We start from the raw sequence: 25,039 nt of genomic DNA, 5'->3' as shown, positions 1-25,039 counted from the left end.
TTTAGTAATTCAGTTAAAATATTAATGAAAATTGAATTTTAATTATATATTTCTATTTTAGTTATAACAAATATGTTGAGAAAAATTAGAAAATACTACCAAAATTCAAATATTTTTTATAAAATAATTTATCAATGTAGTAACAAAAATAAATTTAAAACTCAAGTAATATTCCAAACTAAAAAAAGTAGTGTAATTTTTCAAAAAAAAAATTGACAAAATATAAATTTTGGAAATAAATATTCAAAATAAAAATGATAATATTTCAAATTTTACAAAAGATAAAATCATAGATAATAAAGAATAGCTTTTAAAATGCACCAGGAAAAAAAACTATATATGTTGTAAAAAATTAAAGCAATCTAATATTTAGAAATCTTAACTAAAAATAAAAATTAAAATTAATATGATTAAAAATATCTTATATCAGTAAAATTTACTAAAATAATATGATAGATGCTACTACTTATAAAATTTACTAAAATAATATGGTTATATTATTTAAACAAAATATTTTCTTTTACTTATAAATACCCTAAAATATTAAAATAATATATTTTGAAGTATATGTTTTAAACACAACATGTAAATATAAATCATATTAAACATATTTCTTTTATATAATATGAATAAATAAATTTATAAATGTATTATAGCAAAATTTATAAATTAAATAAAAACATATTTTGAAGAGGTTATCTATTTGATTATTTCATATTGTTATTTTATTATACCTAACTCGAAACTTTATTAGTAAATATAAAATATTAATAATAAATTAAAATGTATTAAACAAATCACTATATATTAATAATATCGAATAAGAAATATAAATAATAATATAGTTACAAATATATAATATTAAAATAGAAACTATATATTTAAAACATTTATAATAATGTAAAATACATTTATAAAATAGAAAAAATATCCGTACGGATGTGCATGTTAAAATCTAATGAACGTTAAGAGAGCGTCAACGATCCACTTTCCATTCATAAATCATAAGTTCAAAAAGAATTTTGTATATCATATGGATGCATCATTTTGTTTATTGAGCCAGTATGTTTATTTTATGCTTCTTACAACTCATTTATTCTGTACTTTAGCTTACTTTTGAGAGATTCAGCGCACTTAGTTAAGAATTATCATTGGTTTTGTGTGATTGATGATAAGTAACCCGCTTGCATCCCAGGTTCGTATCTCATTCGATATACACATGCATGTGTTTGATCATCTTTAAATAGCTTACGTCGTATGAAAACTCGAAGTTCTATGAAGCCGATCAGTTTTAATTTCGGATTAAGAAGACTTCGAGTTACGTAAAATAATGTTAGTGGATAAAATGCTCAGCATAAACATCTTGGTTGATATCCAAAAGGTACGAGGGAGTTCATACGGTGGACCTAGAAGGCTAGAACAATGAACTAATTAAATCATGCATCCATGTTGCTGTACAAAGCTCTTCGTGGACTTGTCATTAAAAATATGGAAAGCGGCTAGTTGACATTCTCCAAACGTTCATGCACGTCTCATACTAGCAACGTGTAGACATGCCTCCACGATTTAGTTGGATGGAGTCCAAATTAAACAAATTTCAGAGCTGGATTTAGAGAAACACTTTGCTATATAAACTCATTAGCCCATCCTTGCAACACAAACCAAAACAAGAAAAACAAATACCAACCTAAACGTTGGTAGAGAAAAAAGAAAATTGCAATGAGATCTTCCTCCAGGATGGGGCCTTCAGCCCATCTCACTTGCGCTCTAGGCGTTATCATCATGGCAACAATGGTTGCTGCATATGAACCATACAGCTTGCCACCACTCCCGTCATATTCATATTCGCCATCTCCGGTAGAATACAACACCCCTCCGCTACCATATATCCACAGTTCTTCACCACCGCCACCACTATACTATTCTCCATCACCAAAGGTCGATTACAAATCACCTCCTCCACCGTATGTATACAGTTCCCCACCACCGCCATACTACTCTCCATCACCTAAAGTTGACTACAAATCTCCCCCACCACCATATGTCTACAGTTCTCCACCACCACCACCATATTACTCACCATCTCCTAAAGTCGAGTACAAGTCTCCCCCACCACTATATGTATACAGTTCTCCACCACCACCTCCATACTATTCTCCATCGCCAAAGGTAGAGTACAAGTCTCCACCACCACCATATGTCTATAGTTCTCCACCACCACCACCATATTACTCACCATCTCCTAAAGTCGAATACAAGTCTCCCCCACCACCATATGTATACAGTTCTCCACCACCACCTCCATACTACTCTCCATCACCAAAGGTAGAGTACAAGTCTCCACCACTACCATATGTCTACAGTTCTCCACCACCACCACCATATTATTCACCATCTCCTAAAGTTGAGTACAAGTCTCCCCCACCACCATATGTATACAATTCTCCACCACCACCTCCTTACTACTCTCCATCACCAAAGGTAGATTACAAATCTCCTCCACCACCATATGTCTACAGTTCTCCACCACCACCACCATACTACTCACCATCTCCTAAAGTTGAATACAAGTCTCCTCCACCACCATATGTTTACAGCTCCCCACCACCACCACCATACTACTCACCATCTCCTAAAGTTGAATACAAGTCTCCTCCCCCACCATATGTATACAGTTCTCCACCACCACCATATTACTCACCATCTCCTAAGGTTGAATACAAGTCTCCTCCACCACCATATGTTTACAGCTCCCCACCACCACCACCATACTACTCACCATCTCCTAAAGTTGAGTACAACTCTCCTCCACCACCATATGTTTACAGCTCTCCACCACCACCATACTATTCACCTTCTCATAAGGTGTACTACAAGTCTCCTCCACCACCATATGTCTACAACTCTCCTCCACCACCATACTACTCACCTTCCCCTAAGGTTTACTACAAGTCTCCTCCACCACCGTATGTCTACAGCTCGCCACCACCACCATATTATTCTCCATCTCCTAAGGTTGTATACAAGTCTCTTCCTCCACCATATGTTTACAACTCTCCACCACCACCATACTACTCACCTTCCCCTAAGGTGTACTACAAGTCTCCTCCACCACCATATGTGTACAACTCTCCACCACCACCATACTACTCACCTTCTCCTAAAGTTTACTACAAGTCTCCTCCACCACCATATGTATACAGCTCGCCACCACCACCATACTACTCTCCATCTCCTAAGGTTGTATACAAGTCTCCCCCTCCACCATATGTTTACAGCTCACCACCACCACCATATTATTCACCTTCTCCTAAGGTACATTACAAGTCTCCTCCACCACCGTATGTTTACAGTTCTCCACCACCACCATATGTCTATAGCTCTCCACCGCCACCATACTATTCACCATCCCCTAAAGTTCTTTACAAATCTCCACCACACCCACATGCATGTGTCTGCCCACCACCTCCTCCATGTTATGCTCCTTCACCAAAAGTAATATACAAGTCTCCTCCTCCACCATATGTTTACAACTCTCCGCCACCACCATATTACTCACCTTCTCCTAAAGTGTACTACAAGTCTCCTCCACCACCATATGTCTACAACTCTCCACCTCCACCACCATACTACTCTCCATCCCCTAAAGTAGACTACAAGTCTCCTCCACCTCCATATGTTTACAGTTCTCCACCACCACCATACTACTCACCTTCCCCTAAGGTGTACTACAAGTCTCCTCCACCACCATATGTCTACAACTCTCCACCACCACCATATTACTCACCTTCCCCTAAGGTTTACTACAAGTCTCCTCCACCACCATATGTCTACAACTCTCCACCCCCACCACTATACTACTCTCCATCCCCTAAAGTAGACTACAAGTCTCCTCCACCTCCATATGTCTACAATTCTCCACCACCACCTTATTATTCTCCTTCTCCAAAAGTTGAATATAAATCTCCACCACCACCAGCTACATATTACTGAAAACCAGTAAATGTGACCCTTAAATGAGCAATTGAATGTTATTTGATTTCATATTTGATTTCTTTTCTTGTTGTAACATGCATGTATCCAATCAATTTCAATTTTCTTGGAATATCTTAATAATTTGGTTACAAGTCCTTCATATGGTTTTGTGTGTGTTATTTATCTACATAGTGAACTTTTCAGAGCTTTGGAGAGAAACATGGCAAAATGTGCAAAAAAAAACAGGTTACTTAAGTTCCACTTCATAGTTATCAAAAAGGCTGATGAGACCTATGATTTCAGACTTGAGAAACTGTAATCGTTTCGATCGGTCGTGTTTCTTTCCATACTTTATGGTTGGTTTATATGGGCCGTTATGCATGGCCCATTGGTTGTATCTTAGTGAAATAGCTAACATATAATTTCTAAAGTTGGTCATCTCCTTCGGTTGTTTAGCAGCAAAGACAACATTAGCTCAAACGAGAAACCTAAGAGTTCAGATTAACTAATGTACACCTGATGATGTTCAAAAGAGCACAACACACTAACAAAGGAAACTAAAGAAAAAGATAAGCAGTCCAAGACTAAACAAACACAAACACCCATAAGCTACTAAATTAGCATATCACATAACCCACAGTGCCTATGAAAACAAATCACTCCTTGATGGTTTTGTTGATGAGAGACTTGTGGATGTGAGGGATCACACCTCCTCCAGCAATGGTTCCCTTGATGAGGGTGTCGAGCTCCTCGTCTCCTCTGATAGCCAGCTGCAAATGCCTTGGAGTGATCCTCTTCACTTTCAGATCTTTGCTCGCGTTTCCAGCCAACTCAAGAACCTCCGCAGTCAGGTACTCCAGAATCGAAGCCGTGTAGACAGCGGCAGTGGCACCAACCCTTCCGTGTGCTGAAACTCTCGTCTTGAGTTGCCTATGGATACGACCCACCGGAAACTGAAACAATCAAAAACAGAGAAACACCATACAAGTTAAGAGACCGGTCTATAACATAACATTACATATATCATAACAGAACATGTATGGTAAGAAAATCCTATACTTCTCACGGCCTAATAATGTTATTAGCAAAAAGGTTCCGACTTTAGAATCAAAAGTCGTTTTAACAATGTACTCCAAACACTTTGAACACCATATTACAGTTGACCCGTCAATAATCAGACAAAGAAGTCAACTTTTTCAACATCTTTGTGAAGCTAGGGTTTGAAGGGGAGGAAGGTACCTGAATACCAGCACGAGCAGAGCGAGTGATGGGTTTCTTCTTGTTGTCCTTGTCTTTGTCCTTGTTACCGGCCATGGTCTTGGTAGCGATGAGACCTTTACCTCCCTTGCCTGCCATGTTCGCTCGCTGTTGATGCTGCCCACTTTATAGATCTAAGCCCAAAACAAGATCTGGAGAATTAGAAGATAATAAAAGAAGAATACATTAGCAGATCTGAAGTGAATGGTAGATGGAGAGATAAGTGTACCTGAGACGGAGAGAGAGAGAGAGTGTGTGTGTGGAAGGAGACGAATAAACTAAATCTGGTTGAAAGTGAATGGGATGAGCGTTTTAAATTTGGAAGTTTGGTGGGAGTTTTTGAAATATTTTAGAGTTTTTGGGGGGAACTTTTTTGACTTGGCGGTTAAAATTTTTGGTTGGAGCTTTTTATACACGTTCTTCACATTTTGCTGTTATGCCCTCCATTTCTTTGCAATTTTACTAATCCGCTTTTAATTTAAAAAAATTCCAAGAAATGCAATGTTAAATAGCTACCAAGAAGCACAAGCCATAACACACATAATATGATCAGCAGGCCAGGAACGGAATCTATGTTTTCGTTGGCTTTAGTCATCACTCTCTCTTCTGTGTATGCATTTGGTATTGAAAATTGTATCTTCAAGAAAGATGGAGTTATTTAACTACTTGTATAGTAGGAATTTTGATTCTATAATTGAGTTTAACATTCACCTGAATAGTTAAGTTTCACAAGATTCACGAAGAGAAAACTTTGTAATTGTGCTTTATGATGAATAAACAGAATAAGCTCATGGATCTCTGTACAGAACAATGAATGAACAAACAGAATAAGCTAAGACAAGATATTAATTTTCAGACAACAAAATTAAGAGAAATGTTGTTGTTTATTATGCTCAATGAAACACACTCATGAAATAAAAAATGAAAGACATCTTCTCCTTGCTTCCCCCAAAACATAATACTACACTCGACTATGTAACATGGGGAAAACGTATACGGTTTCATGCCAGTAACGTATATATGATGAAAAACACAACACACAATGTCTAAAATAAGCTTTAGTCCAAAACGTTTCCAAGTCTGAGAATATAAAGGAGGTTTCAGTTTTACCTTTAAAAGCCAACAATACAAACAAGACTTCACTCATCGACCTCTGCTCTGATCTCTCTTTGGAGATCTTCCTTGTACTCTTCAAACGTGCCATCGAAGAAAGACACAGTTCCGTCTTCCACAACCCAAATCTGACTCTTCTCCTCATCCTCACAGACGCGTGATATAAGTCTAGAGTCGTGACTCACCAGCACAACTCCTCCACTGAACTCCTCTAGCGCATCAGCCAACGCATCTATGCTCTGCATGTCTAAGTGATTCGTAGGCTCGTCAAGAAGCAAAATGTGTGGCTTAGACATTGAGATCGAAGTGAACACAACTCTAGCTTTTTGTCCACCGGACAGTTTCATGATCGGAGTCAAGTGGTTGTGACTCGGTAGCCCAAACTTGCCTAGCTTAGCACGCACAGCTTCCTGTTTGCTAAATCCCTCTTGGTCAGGATGAAGGCGGAGCAGATACTGAACTGGTGTTTCCCCCATTGTTAACAGGTCAACAAAGTGCTGAGAGTATCTCCCAATCCTCAGCTTCTGGCTTCTTCTCACTTCACCTTCACTCGGAACCAAATCTCCAGCAAGAAGGTTCAAAAGAGTGGACTTTCCAGCTCCGTTAGGCCCAACTATAGCGACCCTTGTACCCATATCGATACCCACATCAACATCCGAGAGCCTGAAGTCTGGTCTATTCGGGTAGCAGAAGCTAACCTCGATCAACTGCAGGAGAGGAGGAGTGAGCTCGGTTGGTTCCGGGAAATGAAACTCAACGCTATAGTCTCTCCACTTTCTCGGAGCTTCAGGTGCTGGGCCATCCTCATCCACCGCCTTACCTTTTCCCTTACTCTTGGACGCTTCTTTCGCCGCGGTGAACTTGGCCTTGTCTTTTACCTTCTCCTGCTGAGCACGGTTTCCAGATCTCTTAGCCGCTTTAACCTGTTTATCGTAAATCTCAAACTTCTTGTTCATCTCCTTGCGTCGCTGCTCGTATCCACTCTCGAAACTATCGAAGTTGCCACGGTAGAAGTGGAGATTCTGGTCGTGCAAATGAATTATATCCGTGCAGACAGTGTTGAGGAAGTCACGGTCGTGGGAGACAACAACCAACGTCTTCTTCCAGCGACAGAGATACTCCTCCAACCAGAGAACAGCTCTCAGGTCAAGATGGTTGGTGGGTTCATCTAACAACAAAAGAGTCGGCTGCACAAAGAGAGCTCTAGCTAACGATATTCTCATCCTCCATCCACCACTGAACGACTTAGTCGGACGCACTTGCATCTCTTTCGTAAAACCCAACCCCGCGAGAATCTTGGACGCCTGTGCTTCAGCAGCATCTGACCCCAAGATCTGTAGCCTCTCATACAACTCAGCAAGCTTCTCACCAGAATCATCATCATCTTCGTTGTCACAAGACGAGTTCTGCAGAGCTGCAGCTTCTTCCCGTAGCTTAACCAACTCTTCGTTGGCGGACACAACTGCCAGCAGAGCGCTCTTGTCATCACCAACCACCTCTTGCTCCACAAGAAGAACATCGATATTCTTCGGAACCGGAATCTTCCTCCACGCTAAAAGCTTCAACAAAGTAGACTTCCCCATCCCATTAGGCCCGACCAATCCATACCTCTTCCCATGCGATATCTTAACAGAAGCATTCTTCAAAAGCTCCTTACCCCTAGCAGAGACGGAGAAAGACTCTATCGTGATATCCTTAACATTAGCATCAGCCGTGTCTTCCCCTTCAAGCACAGACGTCTTGCTTCCAATAACAACAGTGAAGGCATCGTGGTCGTCCCTCAAAGCCTCCTTCTTCGCAAGCTCTATAGCCTCGAGAGCCGCTCTCTCTTTCATCTCTCGCTTCTTCTGCTCCTTATCAGTCACAGAGATATCGAGATGCCTCTGCTCGCTCTTCAGCTTCCTCCTCGCTTCAGCCTGTCTCTGCTCCTCATCGGAATCTCCATCGTCTTCCTCGTCGGATGAAGGAAGATCCATGTCATCGTAAGGGGAAGCACTCTTGGGAGCAGCCTTAGCTCTGGATGATGAAGGACCCTTCTTAGGTGCTCTATCAGGTTTCTGATCCATACCTGCAAGCATAGCAGAGACTGAAAGCTTCTCCTTTTTGGTCTCTTTAGAAGAGTCTTTCCCACTTGACTTCCCCTTCACGGGAGGAGCACTCTCGTCTGACTTCTTCTTACCCATCTGAGTATCTGAGATTAAGACATGAATAAAAAAAAAAGCAGATGAGTAATAAAAAAAAATTGGATTTTTATTTTCCAAACAGAGAGATCCAAACACAGAGCTGGTTGATTTTGAAATTAGGGTTTCTACTTAATCTAGATCGAAAGGATTAAATTACAGGGTTTCGTTTAATTGAGAAAATTTTGGATTCGCCATCTATATACACTCGACATCACATACATGTATATTCCGACAAAATCTAGGTTAAAGCTTCTACGGAGCTGTGAGCTACGAACAGATAAGGTACCAATCTTAACTTTAGTTAACTTTGAGATTTGGAGACAAACCTGAGAGATGTGTAATCAGAAAGATTGGATACTGGAATTAACGGAAACTCTGTCGGGAGGAAATCGATATTTGAGAGAGAGACAACGCGGCGCAAAAAGTGTATGAAGAAGATTGTTTTTTGTGGTTTTGAAGACGACGACGAGTAAAGAATATAATCCACGATCAAAGGTAAAACTGAAGCGTTTGGGCTTTTCTAACCCTTTTATAAATATTCGGCCCAAAGTTACAATGAAACAATCCTTAACCGGGCCTGAAATTAACAAAACTTCCGAGATAAAAACACTGAACCCGCTAGCTTCTGAAGAAGATAATCAGAGATTTTGAGAAAGAGAGAGGAAAGACAAAGAGCATTTTGGAAGACGGAAGAGAAATTGAAAAAGGATTCAGAGAAAAGGTGAGGCATCTACGAGAAAGATATGAATGCATAGGTGAGAAATAAGATGCAGAAAAAAAATACATACTCGACTTAAAGAAAAATTTCAGGCCGAGCCGAGGCACAAAACTACTTCACAAAGAAGAGGCTGCCGACAAGGGTGACTTAGAGATGTATACTTCTATGATCAGTTCAAACTTCAAAGACATGCTAAGATCTATTCTGAGGAACAGATGAAGAATAAGATATTCATGTTATGATGCACCTCTGCTACTTCAGATGTACTTTTATAACATTTCCTTACCAGATCAGTATAAGCAGCCAAATCATTCTCGAATAGATTCATAACATTTTCTTCATTGCATCTCCCTCACATTTGTTCTGAACAGAGAGAATTTTACTAAAAGCCAACCCTATATATATCAACAGAGTAAACTTAAAACACATTCTGATGCAACATTTGAAGCGCTGCTTTGCTCAAACTGACTTATCTCTCTTTCATATAATCACATTGAACTTCACATACCAAATCTTAATTTCAATTGATTAATTCTGCAGATATTTCTAGTTCATCTCAAAACTGGATCATTGAAAATAATTTTGAGAGTGCTTTTCTAGACCAAGTCCCAAGAACAAGTCAGCACTGTGAATGCAATGCATGCTACCAGCCCAAGTAGTTCTTAGTTCTTACCAACAATTGACCATACTATCAAATAAACTTAAGACTATCAAATTAATTTATTTGTTGTATCTGATGCAACCATAGATTGTACAAATAACTTTTTGACTTATATTAAAAACCTTGTTTACCAAACATAACTGACTTCAGTGGTGTGGCTTTGGTCAAACTATGACTTCTTCTCTCTCATTATTATCGATTTTTTAACAAATATTATTAAACAAGAGAATATGTCGAAGTTTTCTTCAGGGAGGAGCCATTGACTTCCTTGGCGTGGGGTGCACGAGTTTGGATAATCAATTGTGATATGTTTCTTAATTCAAGCTATATGGTTTTCTCTTCATATAAGGACACAAAATAAGCAATGTTTTCAACAAAAATAGCATTCTGGAAATTCTTGAATTCAGTGACATGGACGCTTCTACTCTGCTCAACAATACCAACGATATATCCAACTCTATTGGCACCGGAGGCAACTATAATGAAAAGGTGTCACCCTGCGCAGACCCAGTTGTGCATATGTCAGTTTCTGAAGCCTTGAAGCAACTGAAAAAGCTGGAGAGGGATTATCAACACACCTGCGAGAGTTACCTAGAAACCCGAGTAAGAGCATCATTAACGCCAGTTGCTAAAAAATGGGTGCTTAATTTTTTCTTTTTTTGTAAGATTAAAATTTTTTTTTTAAATATGATCAATTGTCGGTGGGTCCACAAACAGTATAAGCGCAAAACTTAAATAAGCAATAAAATTGTTGGTTGTTTAATTTTTGTGGGGCCTGTGGGACCCACCGACTATTATATTGTTTTTTCATAAGCACTCTTCCACAGAGTACTAGCGTTTTTTTGATGCTCTAAGAGCATCTCTATCAGTGAAGGGAGATTCACCAAAAAAAAATTATTATTATTATTATTTTTTTTTTGATTTTTTTTCTAAAAAAAAATAATAATAATAATAATAATCTATCAACCGCAGACCGTCACGTGTCATGGAACCCGCAGAATAGTGATAATACAGGTTCACCAGGAAGAGCTCGCAGAAGTGAGGTTCACAAGAGTTCGCTTTCTTTAATATTTTTTTTTGGAACTGTGTGAACCCCCCCTCCCCCGATTAGTTTCACTAAGGGGATGCTCTAAGCATCTAGAAATATAACAAAATTTTGATTACCTTGTACTGTTTTTACTAAGCTGAAAAGATGAGCTATATACAACAAGATTAGTGAGAAATTTTGGACAGTCAAACAGGTATAGCTCCTACATTAAAAGAAGACATTCTAATTACCGCAGTGGCCAAGCTGGAAACTGTATCATATACTACAAGAAACTGAGAGAAAAACTGCAGAATGATCTTGAAAAACTGAATAAAGCAGAAGAAACGCAAAGAAGAACCGAAAAGCCTGATTGCGTAAGTCCTCATAACCAATTAATATCATTTTTGTTTTCTCATTGTAAAAACAATAGTACTTGAGATAAATAAAAAGGGAAGAATCAGCCTCCATCCTTACATGATCAAACGATAATTTTTCTGTTAAATATGGGATAATATTATAAATATGTCATGTCGATATATAGTGCAAGCAATTCTTGATGCTGCATGGTTGTAATAGCCTGGCCAAAGAAAAGAGGATACTAAACCAGATAGGAGAAGCACAACAGCAGGAACAAGAACAACAGTCCCCGGAATACAATGATCTGGGTCAAAAAAGAATTTATTTCAAACAAAGAAACTGGGAGTGGGAGGTGCTACCACTGTTACTTTTTTAATAGTCTTCGTTCATATCACAAGATTAGCATTTATACTTACTTTGAAGGGTTACCAATCATTCAGTTCAGCTACACTCAAAGCAGAATTCCAAGCAGCAACAAAGGAATACATGATCTGCTGAGGAGCCTTAAAGACACAGAGAAGTTGAGGAACAAAACTACTGCCAGTGGTGAACTTGTTGACAACCAAACAAGTCAGGACAGTTTAAAAACTTCTATAAAAGTAAACAAAATGAGACCATTTTCCATTTCTTTTCTTAAGACTCTGTTTTTTTTTAAATTATCTACTTTCTTTAGAATTTTTATTACTAATCAGCTAAATGATTTTTCCTTTTCAACAGATTCTGACAAAGGTAATAAAAAGGCTTGGAAAAGAAACAGGGACTAAGACAATGATTGATGATGGTTACGAGGAAAAGATCAAGCAACTAGAGGAAAAATGTGAATGGATATGCGGGCAATGGGATGAACAAAAGAAGTATATAGTTGGGTTGAAAAAAATACATGAAGATGGGGGTTGTAGTAAGCTTGTAATATGTCATAGATGATAAACTTCAGATTTGCAAGAAGATAAATTTATAAATCAAAATATAGCTCCTCTATTTTGGTAAACATGTATGTTTTCTGTTTATTCATATGACAATAATAATCCCCAAGAGTTTGCTTTTGTGTTTGGATAATCTTTGCACATTAAACCACTCACAAAAAAATAACATTCATCATAATGTATTAGTATTACTACGTTTGGCCGTTTGTATAGACAGCTTTCACTAAACTATATCCAAAGTGGCAACACGTGGAGAAGCTTAAAAATCCCACAACATCCCATCCATTCATGGTCGTCCTTCAAAGCCTCCATCGATCTTTGCAAGCTCTATATCCTGTAGAGCTGCTCTTTCTTTCATCTCTAGCTTCCTTCGTTCCTTATCAGTCACAAGAGATATAAAAATGCCTTTGCTCTCTCTCCAGCTTTCTCTTTGCTTCCGCCTGTCTCTGCTCTTCATCGTCGGAAGGAGGAAGATCGATGTCAGTGTAGGAAGAAGTTTTCTTAGGAGCAGCCTTGGCTCTGGATGATGAAGAACCTTTCTGATCCATGCCTGCATAGCAGAGACAAAAAGCTTCTCACTCTTTAGAAGAGTCTTTCCCACTTGGATTCCCTTTCATGGGAGGGGCACTCTCATCTGACTTCTTCTTACTCATGTAAGCCTATCTGACATAAAGACATGAATTTAAAAAGCCGATGAGTAATAAAAATCATGTAAAAAATTGGATTTTTTTTCCTAGATCTATTTATTTACATGTTCATCAATCATATTATCTAACATGCTAATTTGCAAACCTAGAGCTGATTCTGAATGGCGTGCGGCTGAAGATAGCCCTCGAATTAGGGTTACCAATATTACGTTATATTTGGGGACAAACCAAACCTGAGAGATGTGAAGGTATGAAGATGAATATGGGAAATAATAACGTACGCGCGGCGCACAAGAAGTTTGATGACTGCTCTTTTGGTATGAGAAGAAGATAGAATCACAACTAAAGTTAAACTGAGGCCCTGTAGGAACAATATTAACCTAACCGAACCGACAAATTAAGGGTCAAAATCTCTGGTTTCCATGGGTTTAGACTTCGAGTTATTCGGTTTTAATTATACTAGTTATCAGATTAAAACCGAGATCGTATTGCAATCTTTTGATACAATATTTCAACTTTGTATTTTAATTAACTAGTTTCATAGCCCCCGCGCAGGCGCGGAGCCGGAAACATTGTCGACACGTTAGATATTTTTTGTACGTGATTTTGTTATTTGAATAGGTTGTTGAATAGTTACGAATTTTGTATTGTTATTATTTCTGGATTTGTAAGTAATGAAAAAATGAATTCCGAGTTTGAATTTTGAAAGTGTTTTTTTATTATTAGCCCATATTGACTCATAAATTACTTGCCCGACACACTGGACAACTTATATTTTTACGAAACCAATAATCAATGCAAAGAAAATGAACTTTATGGCCGCAACTGAGGGTTGAAATATTGGTTACATTGGTGTAGTTCTCAAAGCAGATGGAGCATACATAGTTTTCCTCTTCAGTTGTTGGGCGTCTATCAGTTCCTTCTAAGATCCGTGATGATCAGATCTACGTCAAGTCTTGCGGTTGCATTTAGATTGTAGTCCGTGATGGTTAAAGTAACTTCAAGATCTTAAGGTATAATATTATTGTTTTCTCTTAGTAATCTCATCACATATTGGTAAGTCTTTTCAATTAGGAAAGTTGAGTCGGGGTGATGAATATCATGGTATGATAACATGAAATCCAATGACTCAGGAACCAAGTCATTGTAATTGCTTCTATTGTCAAAAATTCTTGGTACCTGGAAATAGATGACCGATTATTGTGTGTTCGGCCTGTGTATATAGATTTGGAGGAATTGTCCTCAATTAGCTCCTAATGATCTTGTTTGGTGTGAGAGTCGATGGGTAAGAAGTGGATTGTTGTTCATGTTGTGTCTGTTATGAAAGTTTATTACAATATATATTTGTTATTGTATTTCATAATGTTATAGGAGGTAGAGTCTAAGTGTTTTGGTTAGTATAACTGTTATGATTATCAGAAGATATGTATAAGAAGAAGAGAAATGTAAATTCGTCGTGATGCACATGTCTAACGTTGAAATTTTCTATTTAACTGGAAATGCTAATGAATATAGTTCATGGGGAAGGGATGTATATTTGTATACTGTAACCTATGTTATTGTGTATCATGTACATAACATCATCGCATCTTGAAATCGCTTACATAACATATCTGCTTAACATTTATTAAAATTCTAATAAGACAAAAAATAATTTAAACAGAATTTTATTGAGACAAACTCAAGTTCTAGGTGTTCTATTTTTTTCTTTGAGTATGTAAAGTTCTTACTTTACAACACCGGTGACATTGTGATCACATTGATTGCAGCGGAGAGGTTCGGAAGATTTGTCTAGCTTTTTTCTGCAGCGAGTGCAAGAGACATAGTACCAACCATTGTGGTTCAAGATCTAAACAATTCAAGCCTTGCAAATAAAATAAGCTTTTTGTGTATTGATCCAAAGAAAAGATGTACCATATATTAAAATCTAAAGTGGAAACAGATTTAAACTTTAAGAGACTCCTGTTATATTTGAATATTTTAATATAGAGAATATGTCTAATAAATTATATGTTTGTTAAGTTTGTTTTATTTTCGGATAATTTTGTTGAGAGAATAATCTTTAATATTATTTCCTCCATTTCAAAAAAATGCATGTTCTAAAAAAAAAATTGTTTCAAAAAGATATATTTTCATATTTTCAATGTATTATTGGTCAATTAATAATGAAAAATTGTGTGTTTCAAAAATATTAATTACATTTCTTGAGATTTTATTGGTTTAAAAATATAGAAAATATAAAATTACAAAAACCATACATTAATAACTAAATAATAAGTGTGAAAATTATAAAATATAGGTTAATTTGAAACGGAGGGAGCATAATTCTATGCATGATTGAAGCATATCTCAATCTAGTGGCCTGCTTTTCACTTTTTATTTCTATGAAACGTAGATCAATAATAGAGTTCATTTTCTTTTATTTTTTAGTGAGTTCTGTACAGGTTTGTAGCATTAGTTATAGCATTTTAATTCCAGTCATTTGGTTTTTTTTCCCAAGTATTTTCCTCACGTATAATTTGTCTGGCTAACTGAATGTTTGAAACCTGCACGTTAATATATGCTTTGAAATAGGTATTGTTTATTGGAAATATATGTAAACAATCATGCTGTAAATTTTATTGGTCACCATATAAAATATTAAGTCAACCCTTTTTAAGCTATTAAAATCATAAGTGTCTTAAATAAGAAAACTTTGAATAAAAAATGCTTGGAAAATGAAAATAAACAAAAGCAGAGTTGGGTTGACGGTGTGAAGCTTGGTAGCTTCACTCACGGGGGCCTTTGCGGCTACCCTCTTTCCCGTCAAAGCCGGATGGATTTGGTTCGTCCCCCTCAGATCTAACCTTGTTGCTGGCAGTTGCGGAAGCTCCACTTCAGTGGTGTTGAAAGTCTGCCAAACAGTTGTACTTCTGTAATTATAACATGAGCTAGATGATAACATTTTCTTAACTACACATTATTATACCTCATGATTGACGTGGTCAATGATTGCAGAAACTGTAAAAATACGGTGGCATGGGGGTGAAACTGAATGGTATCACATGCATCTGGAAAACAAAATCTTTTCCAGCAAGTTCTTGAAGGCATTGTGGGAGTTCATTCCCGCCACCACCATTCATCTGCAGTTGCAGCCAAGTTGAGGAAATTAAAGAGCGTTTCTGACAAGTCGATGCATTTATCAGAGATTTCAAGAAAAATATTACAAACCTCATCTAGAGTCAGACCAGCTGCATCTTGCGTAGTCAGTTTAAGCATCTCTCTGTCGAACACCACAAAGGTGGCATTATCATTCCCATCACCAACTAATAATTCAACACGGTACCTGAAATAATGATTGACATCAGAGTTCATGACGCTAAGAATAGTCTATAATCATATATATTTGTAAATAGTAAAATTCTTACTCTATAACTCCGGTGATGTTGCAACGGAGAGAAGCCACCGATTTGCCAAGCTTCCTACTGCAGCCAGTGAAAAAAAAAACGAAAGACCAGCCATTCCCCAGCCTTGCAAATAAAATCAACCCCATGTGTCTTCACTCTTCACCAAGGCAGTAGCTGAACTATTTAATAATTCTACCTTAAACTAATTTTTTTTTTTAAACATTCTTGGATTCAGGAATATCACCTGCTCGTCAGAATTGGAAATGAACTTGTTTAGCTCTCCTATTGAGACAACTTCCTTCTTTTTTATTCCTTTTTGGTATCGATACATGGGAAAGCTTCACCGATTAAGGCTTCTAAGCTGGAACCAGATGGTATAATATGACTGCAGCTGTCAGAACATATTAAATTTTAGGTTCTTTCATTCAAAAAAAAATAGGTTCAAACAAAACACCTAATGAGTTCATACCTGGCTGTAAACTCTGCTGTGAGTTGATGAGACCTCTAAACATTGCTGCAGCATCGTCCCACCGAGAAAGGTACACGACCACACTCCTGTTTTGCGGATTGAAATAAGTTATTACGATAAGAATGGCATCATATTTGTTAAAAACTGAAAAAGTTACGGGTTTGTTGACTTACAGTTCAACAACGAAACGGAGCATAACTCGAGTCATAACCGCAGCGTCCTTTAGATCCGAACCTTGCACAGATTGAATTTGCCCAAGAACATCTGCAATGGCGATGAACAGATTTAATTCATTAACTATGCATCAACAACATATAATTACATATACAATAAACTACCAATCGTGTATACGAAGAACAAACCAGGAAGTTCTAAATTAGTGTTTGCGAGAGCTTGCAGATGGTCAAACTCCTGGAGCATGAATTTCTGTAGGTTGATAAGGGGAGCATCATCTGAGAAAGAGACGTTTCTCGTTACTACACCTTCTCATCAAGGAGTAGAGTGATTCACCATGATTCTTGATGTTTTTCAAGTCCCAAAAACAGAGCAGACAAGCAACAATGAACTGACCAGATCTACCAAGGCGGCGAGCATCAAACGGGGGTGCGAAACAACATCATCGGAGGAAGCCATTTTGGAAAATCTTTGTACGCTTTAAAAATGATAAACAGACAGTGGTGCTGACCATCTATCGTACTTTCAACCCCTTTATATTTACAGATTCCAGATGAATGAAAAGGAGATGTCGACATGGAATCTGGATCAAATAAGATCAAAAATTATAGCAGAATTAATACAAACACTGAACCACAGGGAATGTGGAGAGTGAGATAACGAAAGGGGAGACCAAGAGATGAGACTTTGAAACGCGGAGACGGCGACGATGAGTTCTGGAAGAGAGGATCACATAGAAACCCTAATCAGAGGACCCTTAAGACGCAAAAGTTTTACCAATTATTAAACCGAAGGCTGAAGACAGAAATCAGACCAAACATAACCCAATCGGACATAGTAAACCGGACACTTAGTGGGTCCCACAGACTTTATGAAATGCCACGCGTCCTCCTAAAAAAGAGAGAACTCCGGCATTATATTATAGATTAGTTTTTATCCAAACAAAATTAAGTTTTAATTAGTTTTACCTTTGGGTCTAGGGTTTTTGAGATGTTTTATCATAGCGTCCTCTATATAAACGCATGCAAGTCTTCTTAATCACCACATCACCAACCAACAGAGAAATTGTTAGGTTAGATATGTGGAACCAAAAGCCTGATTTTAGGTTTGAGATAGAAAACTTTTCGAAGAAAAAAGATGCCATATCGTCTAAGACATTCGTGAGCGGCGGATGCGAATGGTATCTCCGAATTTATCCCACGGGAGATGATCGTCTTTCTGATGATCACTTGTCTTTGTTCCTTTACGCTGCAAATCCTACAATGTTGCCAACTGGATGGAAAAGGAGTGTTTACTTCTACTTTGTTTTGTTGAATCAATCCGACAAAGAACTCCACACAACACCAGTTGCACCATCAAGCAAACAGTTTTGCGCTAATACTCCATCATGGGGTTTCCTGAAGACCTTACCTGTAAGAAAGTTTCAGGAAAAAGGGTTTTTGGAGAAGGACGTGCTCATCATTGAAGTCTACATTAAAGTTGTTGAAGCTTTTGATGGAGAAGGTGGAGATGTATCCGTGAACAAGAAGATGAAGAAGACCGTTGATATCAACGGTTTTCAAGTTTTTGCTTCTCAGGTTACTAAAGTGGGAAAGATATTCACGGAGCACCCAGACATTGCAAGAGATTTCAAACCAACGAAACAAGAAGTGAAGACAGCATACATGAACGTCCTCCTCAGGGTCATTAAAACACTTAATAAGCCTCCAAAAAGTCTTTCAGAGACTAGACTGAGCAAGGCTAGCAGCGAGTTGAGTGAGCTGATGGACGTAGGTTTCAAGCTGGACTGGTTGAAGTCCAAGCTTGAGGAGGTTACGTTGGAGAGGAAAAAAACAGATGCTGATGGGTCTCGAGCCCAACAACTCGAGGAACTTGTCAAGCATCTTGCACTGAAGCTTGATGAGGTTACCTTGGGGAGGAAGATATGGGATGATGACAATGAGTATCGTGCCCAACAAGTGGAGGAACGTGTCAAGAATCTTGAGCTGAAGCTTGATGAGGTTTCCATTAAGAGGATCTTTTCAGATGAGGCTAATGAGTATCGTGCCCAAGAAGTAGATGAACGTGTCAAGAAACTTGAGCTGATGGAAGTGGGCTGGAAGCTCGACTCTTTGAATATAAAGCTTGGTGAGGTTTCCTTGGAGAGGAAGAAAACAGATGATAAACGTGTAAACACTCTTGCGCGGATGGAATTGCGTTTGAATACAATGCTTGGTGACTTGGAGAGAAAACAGACGTATGATACTAGTGTCTTTGACTCTCGAATCGAGCAAATGGAGAAGCAGTTGGAGAGCTTGATTACAAAGCTTGAAGAGATCTCCAAAGAGAAGAAGAAAGCTGATGATGCTGATGGTTCTCTGGTCAAACAACTCCAGGAAAGCGTCAAGAACATTGAGTTGATGGTCTCGCATCTCAGAGTTGAAGTTGACAAGAAAAAGAACAAATCTTCTGCTGATGATGGGTTTCTGCTGGTCGACTAGGTTGCTTGACGTAGAGATCAAGTTATTAGTATTTTAGATTTTTCTTTAGAAAACACTACTCTCTGGTTTTTGTTTTACCTTTTTTTCATTTGAATGCTGCTTTCTGAATACTTAATCTAGAGATTCAACTTAGTTAATAGACTGGTTCCTGAACGTTGCAAGCTAGCCTATGTTTTATGGTTGCATCTAATCTTTGTTTCGTTTCATTTTCGAAATTTTTTTTAAGTTTTAATTTGTTTTCTATTGCAAGGTTTTATAGACTAAAACCCATAATTTCTTTAGACCATGGACATTTTATATAGACAGCCTTCACTTTCTATGTACTTGTAACCATTATATCCAAAGTCACATGAGGACGTACGTGGAGAAGCTTAAAAATCCCACATCACATCCATGATCTATTTATATTACTGAGAAGACAAAAGTTTCAAACCAGCTCGTCACATTTTTGCCTCAAATGGAACCTGTCCCAAGTAACGGTTGGTTCAAGTTTGTTGGTGATTCCTCTATGCTTACACGCTGTAAGCAAGGTTGATTCCGACTATACGCAGTCGCAGCATCTACATAACGCGATTCAATCTCCCCGTTCTTCTCATCTACTTCGTCTATTTCAACTGCGGTCTGCACCAAGAAACAACATAGATTCTTTCTGAACTTAGTAACCAGCATGCTTACCCATAGAGTATCATTTAAATACCTCTATTGTGAAATTTTTGAATGATGGGAGGAAGCGGATCTTGCAGTACTCGTTGTAAGCTATAGTGATCAATATGAGAGGTATAGTCGCAATTGCTGCAGATGGTTTTGACTTAAGCCCAAAGAGACCCACCATGGTGACTTGCATAAGTATTATTGATACAAAGATATAATGATGAATGATTGGCCAGAATCGACCACAAGTATCATATGTCGTCTCGTACACATCTTCCATCTGAGGAAAAATTGAAAACGGAGTTACATAATGCCAAGCTAAGATCTTAAAAGGGTTTTAAGAAAAACTAGACCTGGTTGAAGTAGACAATGTATCCAAGGCAAAAATAGCCAACTAGGAAAGGCAGCATCAATGGTGCAACCACTGCATATATCATACCGATCAGTATTGATAAGGACACTGTGGGGATAACCCTAAAATACGGAAATGAAAAGAGATAAGTGTTGTTCTCTTTTGCTCTTCCGTAAGTGCATGATCTTATGATATCAAATGTTATGAGCCCCAGCTGAAGAATCTCCAATGAGAATCCAGACAGCCCATCTGTCAAGATGTATGTCATGAAAAACTCTCCCTGTTACACAAAAGCAAGTAGGAAAATATGATTACAGAACTGTAACATTCTTGTAGAGCACGGTATAGGCTTTACCTGGGCTGAAACAGCAGCAGCAAGGTGACTAGGAATGTCTCTAGGATGAGTGAAATATTCTCCAATTTCATCTAGCAATGAACCAGAGATGAGACTCAAGAAGAAAACATTTCCCACTAGGAAATAGAAGACCATATTGCAAGCTTTTATCTCCTCTTTGCTCTTCGAGATAGAACCGCCAAGATAAGCCATTCCAAGCATAGCGTAAGGGACAATGTACATGAAACCTTTGAGTATTGCACTTGGGAGGTAACCTGTCACAACTGAGCTGAGCCCTGGTCTGTTGCAAGTAACCAACTTAACCTTGTTAGTGTATTTTCAAATCAAGACACAAAACAATATGTTCAAGTTATGAGAACAATAATAGTGAAGGAGAAGTAAAGCCCTTAGCACCCAAATTCTTTTGAGGTAATATACGTAGACATATGCCCCAAATTACTTCAATTTTAATTATTTTTATTAAAGTTACTACTAAATGTCTGTGGCTCCAAAAAGAAAACAGAAACCTTACATGAATTCAATAGCCATGGCTGGAGGAAACCATTTCTTAAGCTTCTCATACTTTGCTATTCCCTGGACAGCTGTGACTGGAATAGCAAAGAAAATTGTAAGTGCTGCTGCTGCAAGGATGACACCGATCTTGTTGAGAGGTAATATTTTTTGAGGGATAGCAAGATTTCTCCATGACACATCTCTTGGTTCAGGAGCCATCTCAGTGATCAGTTCTAGGGGATTTGAGTGCTGCTGTGTTTGAGCTACCAGTGCAGCACTTCTTCGTGATTTGAAGGTGACAAACGCAACAGGTAACTCCTTCATGGAGATAAAAAAGCAAAATACAGTAGCAGTATGGCAAATTTAATACACTACTCTGTTTTGGTCATATGCTACCATGCAGTCTCTTGCTATAGTTTTGGTTTTGGAGTTTCATATAGACCATTTAGATGTTCCTATTGTCATATAACTACTCTTCAGGATTCATGCAAGTCACTGTAATAATTCTAGGATCACAGTTTTCTAGTTTTGAGCACAAGCCACTATAAACATAAACTCTGACCACAAGAAAGTACCTTCTCTCTGAGCATAGTTTCACTTTGAAGGTGTGAAACCTTATGGGCAAATTCTCGAAACTTTTCTTCAGAAATGGATATCTCCTTATGTTCTTCTGTTTCTCTCTTTTCTTCTAGCTCTGTCTTAAGCTTCTTCTGCTTTCCCTATACATATATGATCTTACCATCATTTTTTTCAGAGGAGGATAAACTGCTAAAAACTTGACAATGGAGAGAAGTCTTCATTTGTTTTCAACAAAAAGTGGAGAGAGGTCTGCATTTAAAAAACCATTGTGGTGTTGCAATATGTAAAGATGATACCAATAGAGGCAAACCATACCAAAAGGTATTCAATATCTCTCCCGTCGTACAACATCTGATGCGAATGATAACTAAAAGGATGATGTTTAGAGAAGAAGTGATCAACACCGCAGGTACGAGTCTTATGCTCAGGACAAAGTGGAACTTGCCGGACAAGAACAGTGAACTGGTCAGCACGATGACTGAGTTCTCTCATTTGTTGAAGCCTTTTCACAAGAATCTCTTTATATTCCTAGATGAGAAGATGGAGTAAATTACACGTAGACTCTATTAGAAAACAATTTAAATATCATAGATAGACAAGAGTAAAACTTTACCTTATACAACAAAAACAACGCATAGAATGATATGAACCACAAGCATGAGAAATGCACCCACAACCTAAAAAAGTTTTAAAACAAATGAGAAGTCTCAAGAAAACACAACTCTTAGATGAGTCAATAAAACAAGGCTTACTTGTTAGAACCTCGTGCGATGTTTGATATTGTGAAAGCATCCATCGAGTACTCCTTTCTCGTAGGTAAATCCGACTCACTGTAATAATCAACGGGAAGAAGCAGTGACACTCCAAGTAATGAACACAACGTGAAGAACCTGATTCTGCAGACATTTCAAGACAATAACATGTTAACTACACGTGGATTCTCCATTTAACCCAAACATTATCATACATATCTAACGAAACCAAATCCTCACCCGAACTTGAAGAGTCTCATGAGGACGAGAGCGTCGAGGCCATGGCGGCGGAGGATGTCGTCCTCGGGGACGCGGAAGGCTCGTGGGATCCAGGCAACGGAAGGAAGGAAGCGAGGGAGGGAGAAGGAAGAGTGGAGAGGAAGATCAGCGCGGTGGCGATCGGAGAGGAGGCGAGCGTAGTAGATGATGGCGTTACGGGGCTGTTTCTTAAGCACGGAGAAGAGCCAGAGTGCGAGGATGGCGAGTCCTATGTTGATCGACGCCGACGCTATCAAGCTCTCTGGCGTCATCTCCTGTATTTTCTCTGTTCTTCTCTTCTTCTCACTGCTGTGTGAAAACAGAGTCGTCTCATTACGTGGCCTTTCTGCATGTAACGTAATGCCTCCACGCCGCTTTTGCCTCTGATTTTATTGACCATTGACCAATATCGCATATGCAGAGATAATTACGCTTATAGATACTATAACACTTTCCATTTTTATTACACTTTTTACTAACAAAATTAGCTCATTTTAAACTAAATAAAAATCTATGTTACCCTAAATTCATATTTCATTTTCTAAACACACATTAATTTTGTATCATTCAAAGAATCAAAGTGCTAGAAAATGATGCACTTTAGAAATTAGAACATTAAACTAAGTGACTGAAAATTAAAAATTGTTACATATACATAAAACTATATTTTCTTCTTTTCTTAACTAATTAACTTATTGTTGTATATGGTTGCCAGAAAAAGAAATGAATCTAAGGGGCATTTTGAATATTTTGAAGTCATTCTGTTTATAAGTTTTTAGATAATTTTAATTGAATTGGGTATTTAAATGATTTTTGTTAAATTATCTTAGAAACTCATTTAAAACTATAAGATTTAAGATTTTAAAAATAAGAAAATTTACTAAAATAGACTAATAACAAATTTTAATAACATTAAAATAAGAAAAATTATTAAAGTAGACTCTTTTTTTATCAAATAACAAATTCAAAACACTGGATTCTTTAGAAAAAAATAAAATTTTAATAACGTTAAATTTATCATTTAATGCAAATCATTTCACCCTTAGTTTAACTATAGTTCACAGTTTGGGCAATGATATATTTACATAAAATTAAAGTTTCAATTTTAATTAGGCTGTCAATAAAGTTTGATTATGATGATCTAGCCGTCTAGATCGTGCTTTATATCTAAGTGGTGTTTTATACCTAAGTGAAAGGGTTGGGGAAAGCTATACTGAGTACACTACGGGTGTGATTGGTTTTTATTAGAGTAAATTGGAGAAAATTAAAAAGGTGAAAAGTAAAAGAAAAATAAATATCAAATCAAAGAGTAAACCAGCACAACTTTTTCTTTCATCATAACCATAAGTTAATTAGTATTGTCTATATTCATAAAAGTTGTAATCAACAAACATAATCGTTTACATTGTTATCCATTCTATTATTCAGATAACACGGCTAGCAAGTATATAATCCATTCTGTTATTCAGATAACTCACATACAATCAAATGATCAATTTTCAAAATATCAGTATCATAAATAAATCAAAATATAAATGATACAATGATAAAATAAATTATTAATAAAAATATTTTAAAATGTAATCCTGCAAAGTAATGATCATAAAACTACAATCGATTGTTTTTCTTTTCAACAAAGACTATTGATTGTTTTTATTTTCATTGTCTTGGATGATATCAAGCAAATAAAAACCAAAATAAGGGGTTTCTATAAACTTATACCCCACCAAACCAAAAGATCAACCTTGGTTCCAGTCTTAAAGTTATGAAACTAAAAAAGTTTCTATTTGAGGGAAACTATTAATACAAATGTTAAAAATACATTTTTTGTTATAAATGATTTATGTTTTAAGAAAGAAATTTGTTTCAAAATATTATTTACATTTACAATGCTTTTTAATTAGATAAAGATGATAAATTTCAAAATTTGTAAAACTTAGCTGTGTTTATTAAATTTCAAGAGATATATTTAATAATAAAAAATAAGCAATGCATTTATAATTAAAATTTAGTATGTTTTCTAAATATTTATAAAATTCTTAAAACATATATTATTTTGAAACAATGAAGTATATATTATTTTTTTAATTATATTTTTTATCAAATAAATTATATATTGTTGTGTATTTCTTCAAAACAAACCATGACACTAAAATAAAGTTTTTTTGTTTAATTTTAAGTTTCCTTTTAAATAGCAAAGTTAAAATAGAGCGTCTGTCAGCCACATGTT

At 37.1% G+C, this 25,039-nt stretch overlaps 6 protein-coding genes and 1 long non-coding RNA gene across 16 annotated transcripts; 3 read left to right on the top strand and 4 right to left on the bottom strand.

The window, feature by feature from the left end:
• The first annotated feature begins 1,681 nt into the window (after positions 1–1,681).
• On the top strand, positions 1,682–4,180 carry LOC130512349 (extensin-2-like). The gene has a single exon (XM_057010230.1). The coding sequence runs from the start codon at positions 1,720–1,722 to the stop codon at positions 3,991–3,993; it is 2,274 nt and encodes a 757-aa protein (XP_056866210.1). The 5' UTR covers positions 1,682–1,719; the 3' UTR covers positions 3,994–4,180.
• A 270-nt stretch (positions 4,181–4,450) lies between these two features.
• Positions 4,451–5,610, bottom strand: LOC108862140 (histone H2A variant 1). Its single transcript, XM_018636182.2, has 3 exons — positions 5,462–5,610; positions 5,215–5,366; positions 4,451–4,928 (listed from the first exon to the last, which is right to left on the bottom strand). Exons 2-3 carry the CDS (start codon positions 5,329–5,331, stop codon positions 4,632–4,634), a joined length of 414 nt encoding a protein of 137 aa, XP_018491684.1. The 5' UTR covers positions 5,332–5,366; positions 5,462–5,610; the 3' UTR covers positions 4,451–4,631.
• A 487-nt stretch (positions 5,611–6,097) lies between these two features.
• Positions 6,098–9,013, bottom strand: LOC108862139 (ABC transporter F family member 4). Its single transcript, XM_018636181.2, has 2 exons — positions 8,855–9,013; positions 6,098–8,536 (listed from the first exon to the last, which is right to left on the bottom strand). The coding sequence occupies exon 2, from the start codon at positions 8,526–8,528 to the stop codon at positions 6,372–6,374; it is 2,157 nt and encodes a 718-aa protein (XP_018491683.1). The 5' UTR covers positions 8,529–8,536; positions 8,855–9,013; the 3' UTR covers positions 6,098–6,371.
• A 1,254-nt stretch (positions 9,014–10,267) lies between these two features.
• LOC108858580 (uncharacterized) lies at positions 10,268–12,261 on the top strand. The gene is made up of 5 exons (XM_057011191.1): positions 10,268–10,510; positions 11,141–11,308; positions 11,476–11,654; positions 11,749–11,890; positions 12,009–12,261. Exons 1-5 carry the CDS (start codon positions 10,319–10,321, stop codon positions 12,213–12,215), a joined length of 888 nt encoding a protein of 295 aa, XP_056867171.1. The 5' UTR covers positions 10,268–10,318; the 3' UTR covers positions 12,216–12,261.
• A 3,193-nt stretch (positions 12,262–15,454) lies between these two features.
• LOC108860313 (uncharacterized) lies at positions 15,455–17,714 on the bottom strand. Of its 10 annotated transcripts, none has more exons than XR_001950638.2 (8): positions 17,564–17,714; positions 17,079–17,473; positions 16,890–16,980; positions 16,717–16,802; positions 16,269–16,638; positions 16,072–16,186; positions 15,830–15,983; positions 15,455–15,754 (listed from the first exon to the last, which is right to left on the bottom strand). It is a non-coding gene; the product is annotated as an uncharacterized LOC108860313 (long non-coding RNA). The 10 variants fall into 10 exon arrangements; XR_001950639.2 differs by having other exon boundaries at positions 17,577–17,689; XR_001950640.2 differs by having other exon boundaries at positions 17,079–17,168; positions 17,287–17,639.
• Positions 17,715–17,866: 152 nt separating this feature from the next.
• On the top strand, positions 17,867–19,523 carry LOC108860309 (MATH domain and coiled-coil domain-containing protein At2g42480-like). Its single transcript, XM_018634208.2, has one exon. The coding sequence runs from the start codon at positions 17,913–17,915 to the stop codon at positions 19,368–19,370; it is 1,458 nt and encodes a 485-aa protein (XP_018489710.2). The 5' UTR covers positions 17,867–17,912; the 3' UTR covers positions 19,371–19,523.
• A 107-nt stretch (positions 19,524–19,630) lies between these two features.
• LOC108860890 (CSC1-like protein At3g54510) lies at positions 19,631–23,123 on the bottom strand. The gene is made up of 10 exons (XM_018634740.2): positions 22,792–23,123; positions 22,552–22,695; positions 22,413–22,476; positions 22,115–22,327; positions 21,796–21,939; positions 21,240–21,538; positions 20,729–21,008; positions 20,375–20,653; positions 20,068–20,301; positions 19,631–19,991 (listed from the first exon to the last, which is right to left on the bottom strand). Exons 1-10 carry the CDS (start codon positions 23,079–23,081, stop codon positions 19,824–19,826), a joined length of 2,115 nt encoding a protein of 704 aa, XP_018490242.1. The 5' UTR covers positions 23,082–23,123; the 3' UTR covers positions 19,631–19,823.
• Between the last annotated feature and the right edge of the window lie 1,916 nt (positions 23,124–25,039).

Source organism: Raphanus sativus, chromosome 5, assembly GCF_000801105.2.
Source record: "Raphanus sativus cultivar WK10039 chromosome 5, ASM80110v3, whole genome shotgun sequence".
Classification (NCBI taxonomy): Eukaryota; Viridiplantae; Streptophyta; class Magnoliopsida; order Brassicales; family Brassicaceae; genus Raphanus; species Raphanus sativus.
Note: the sequence above shows the minus strand (reverse complement) of the source record. Positions and strands in the feature narration are given on the sequence as shown.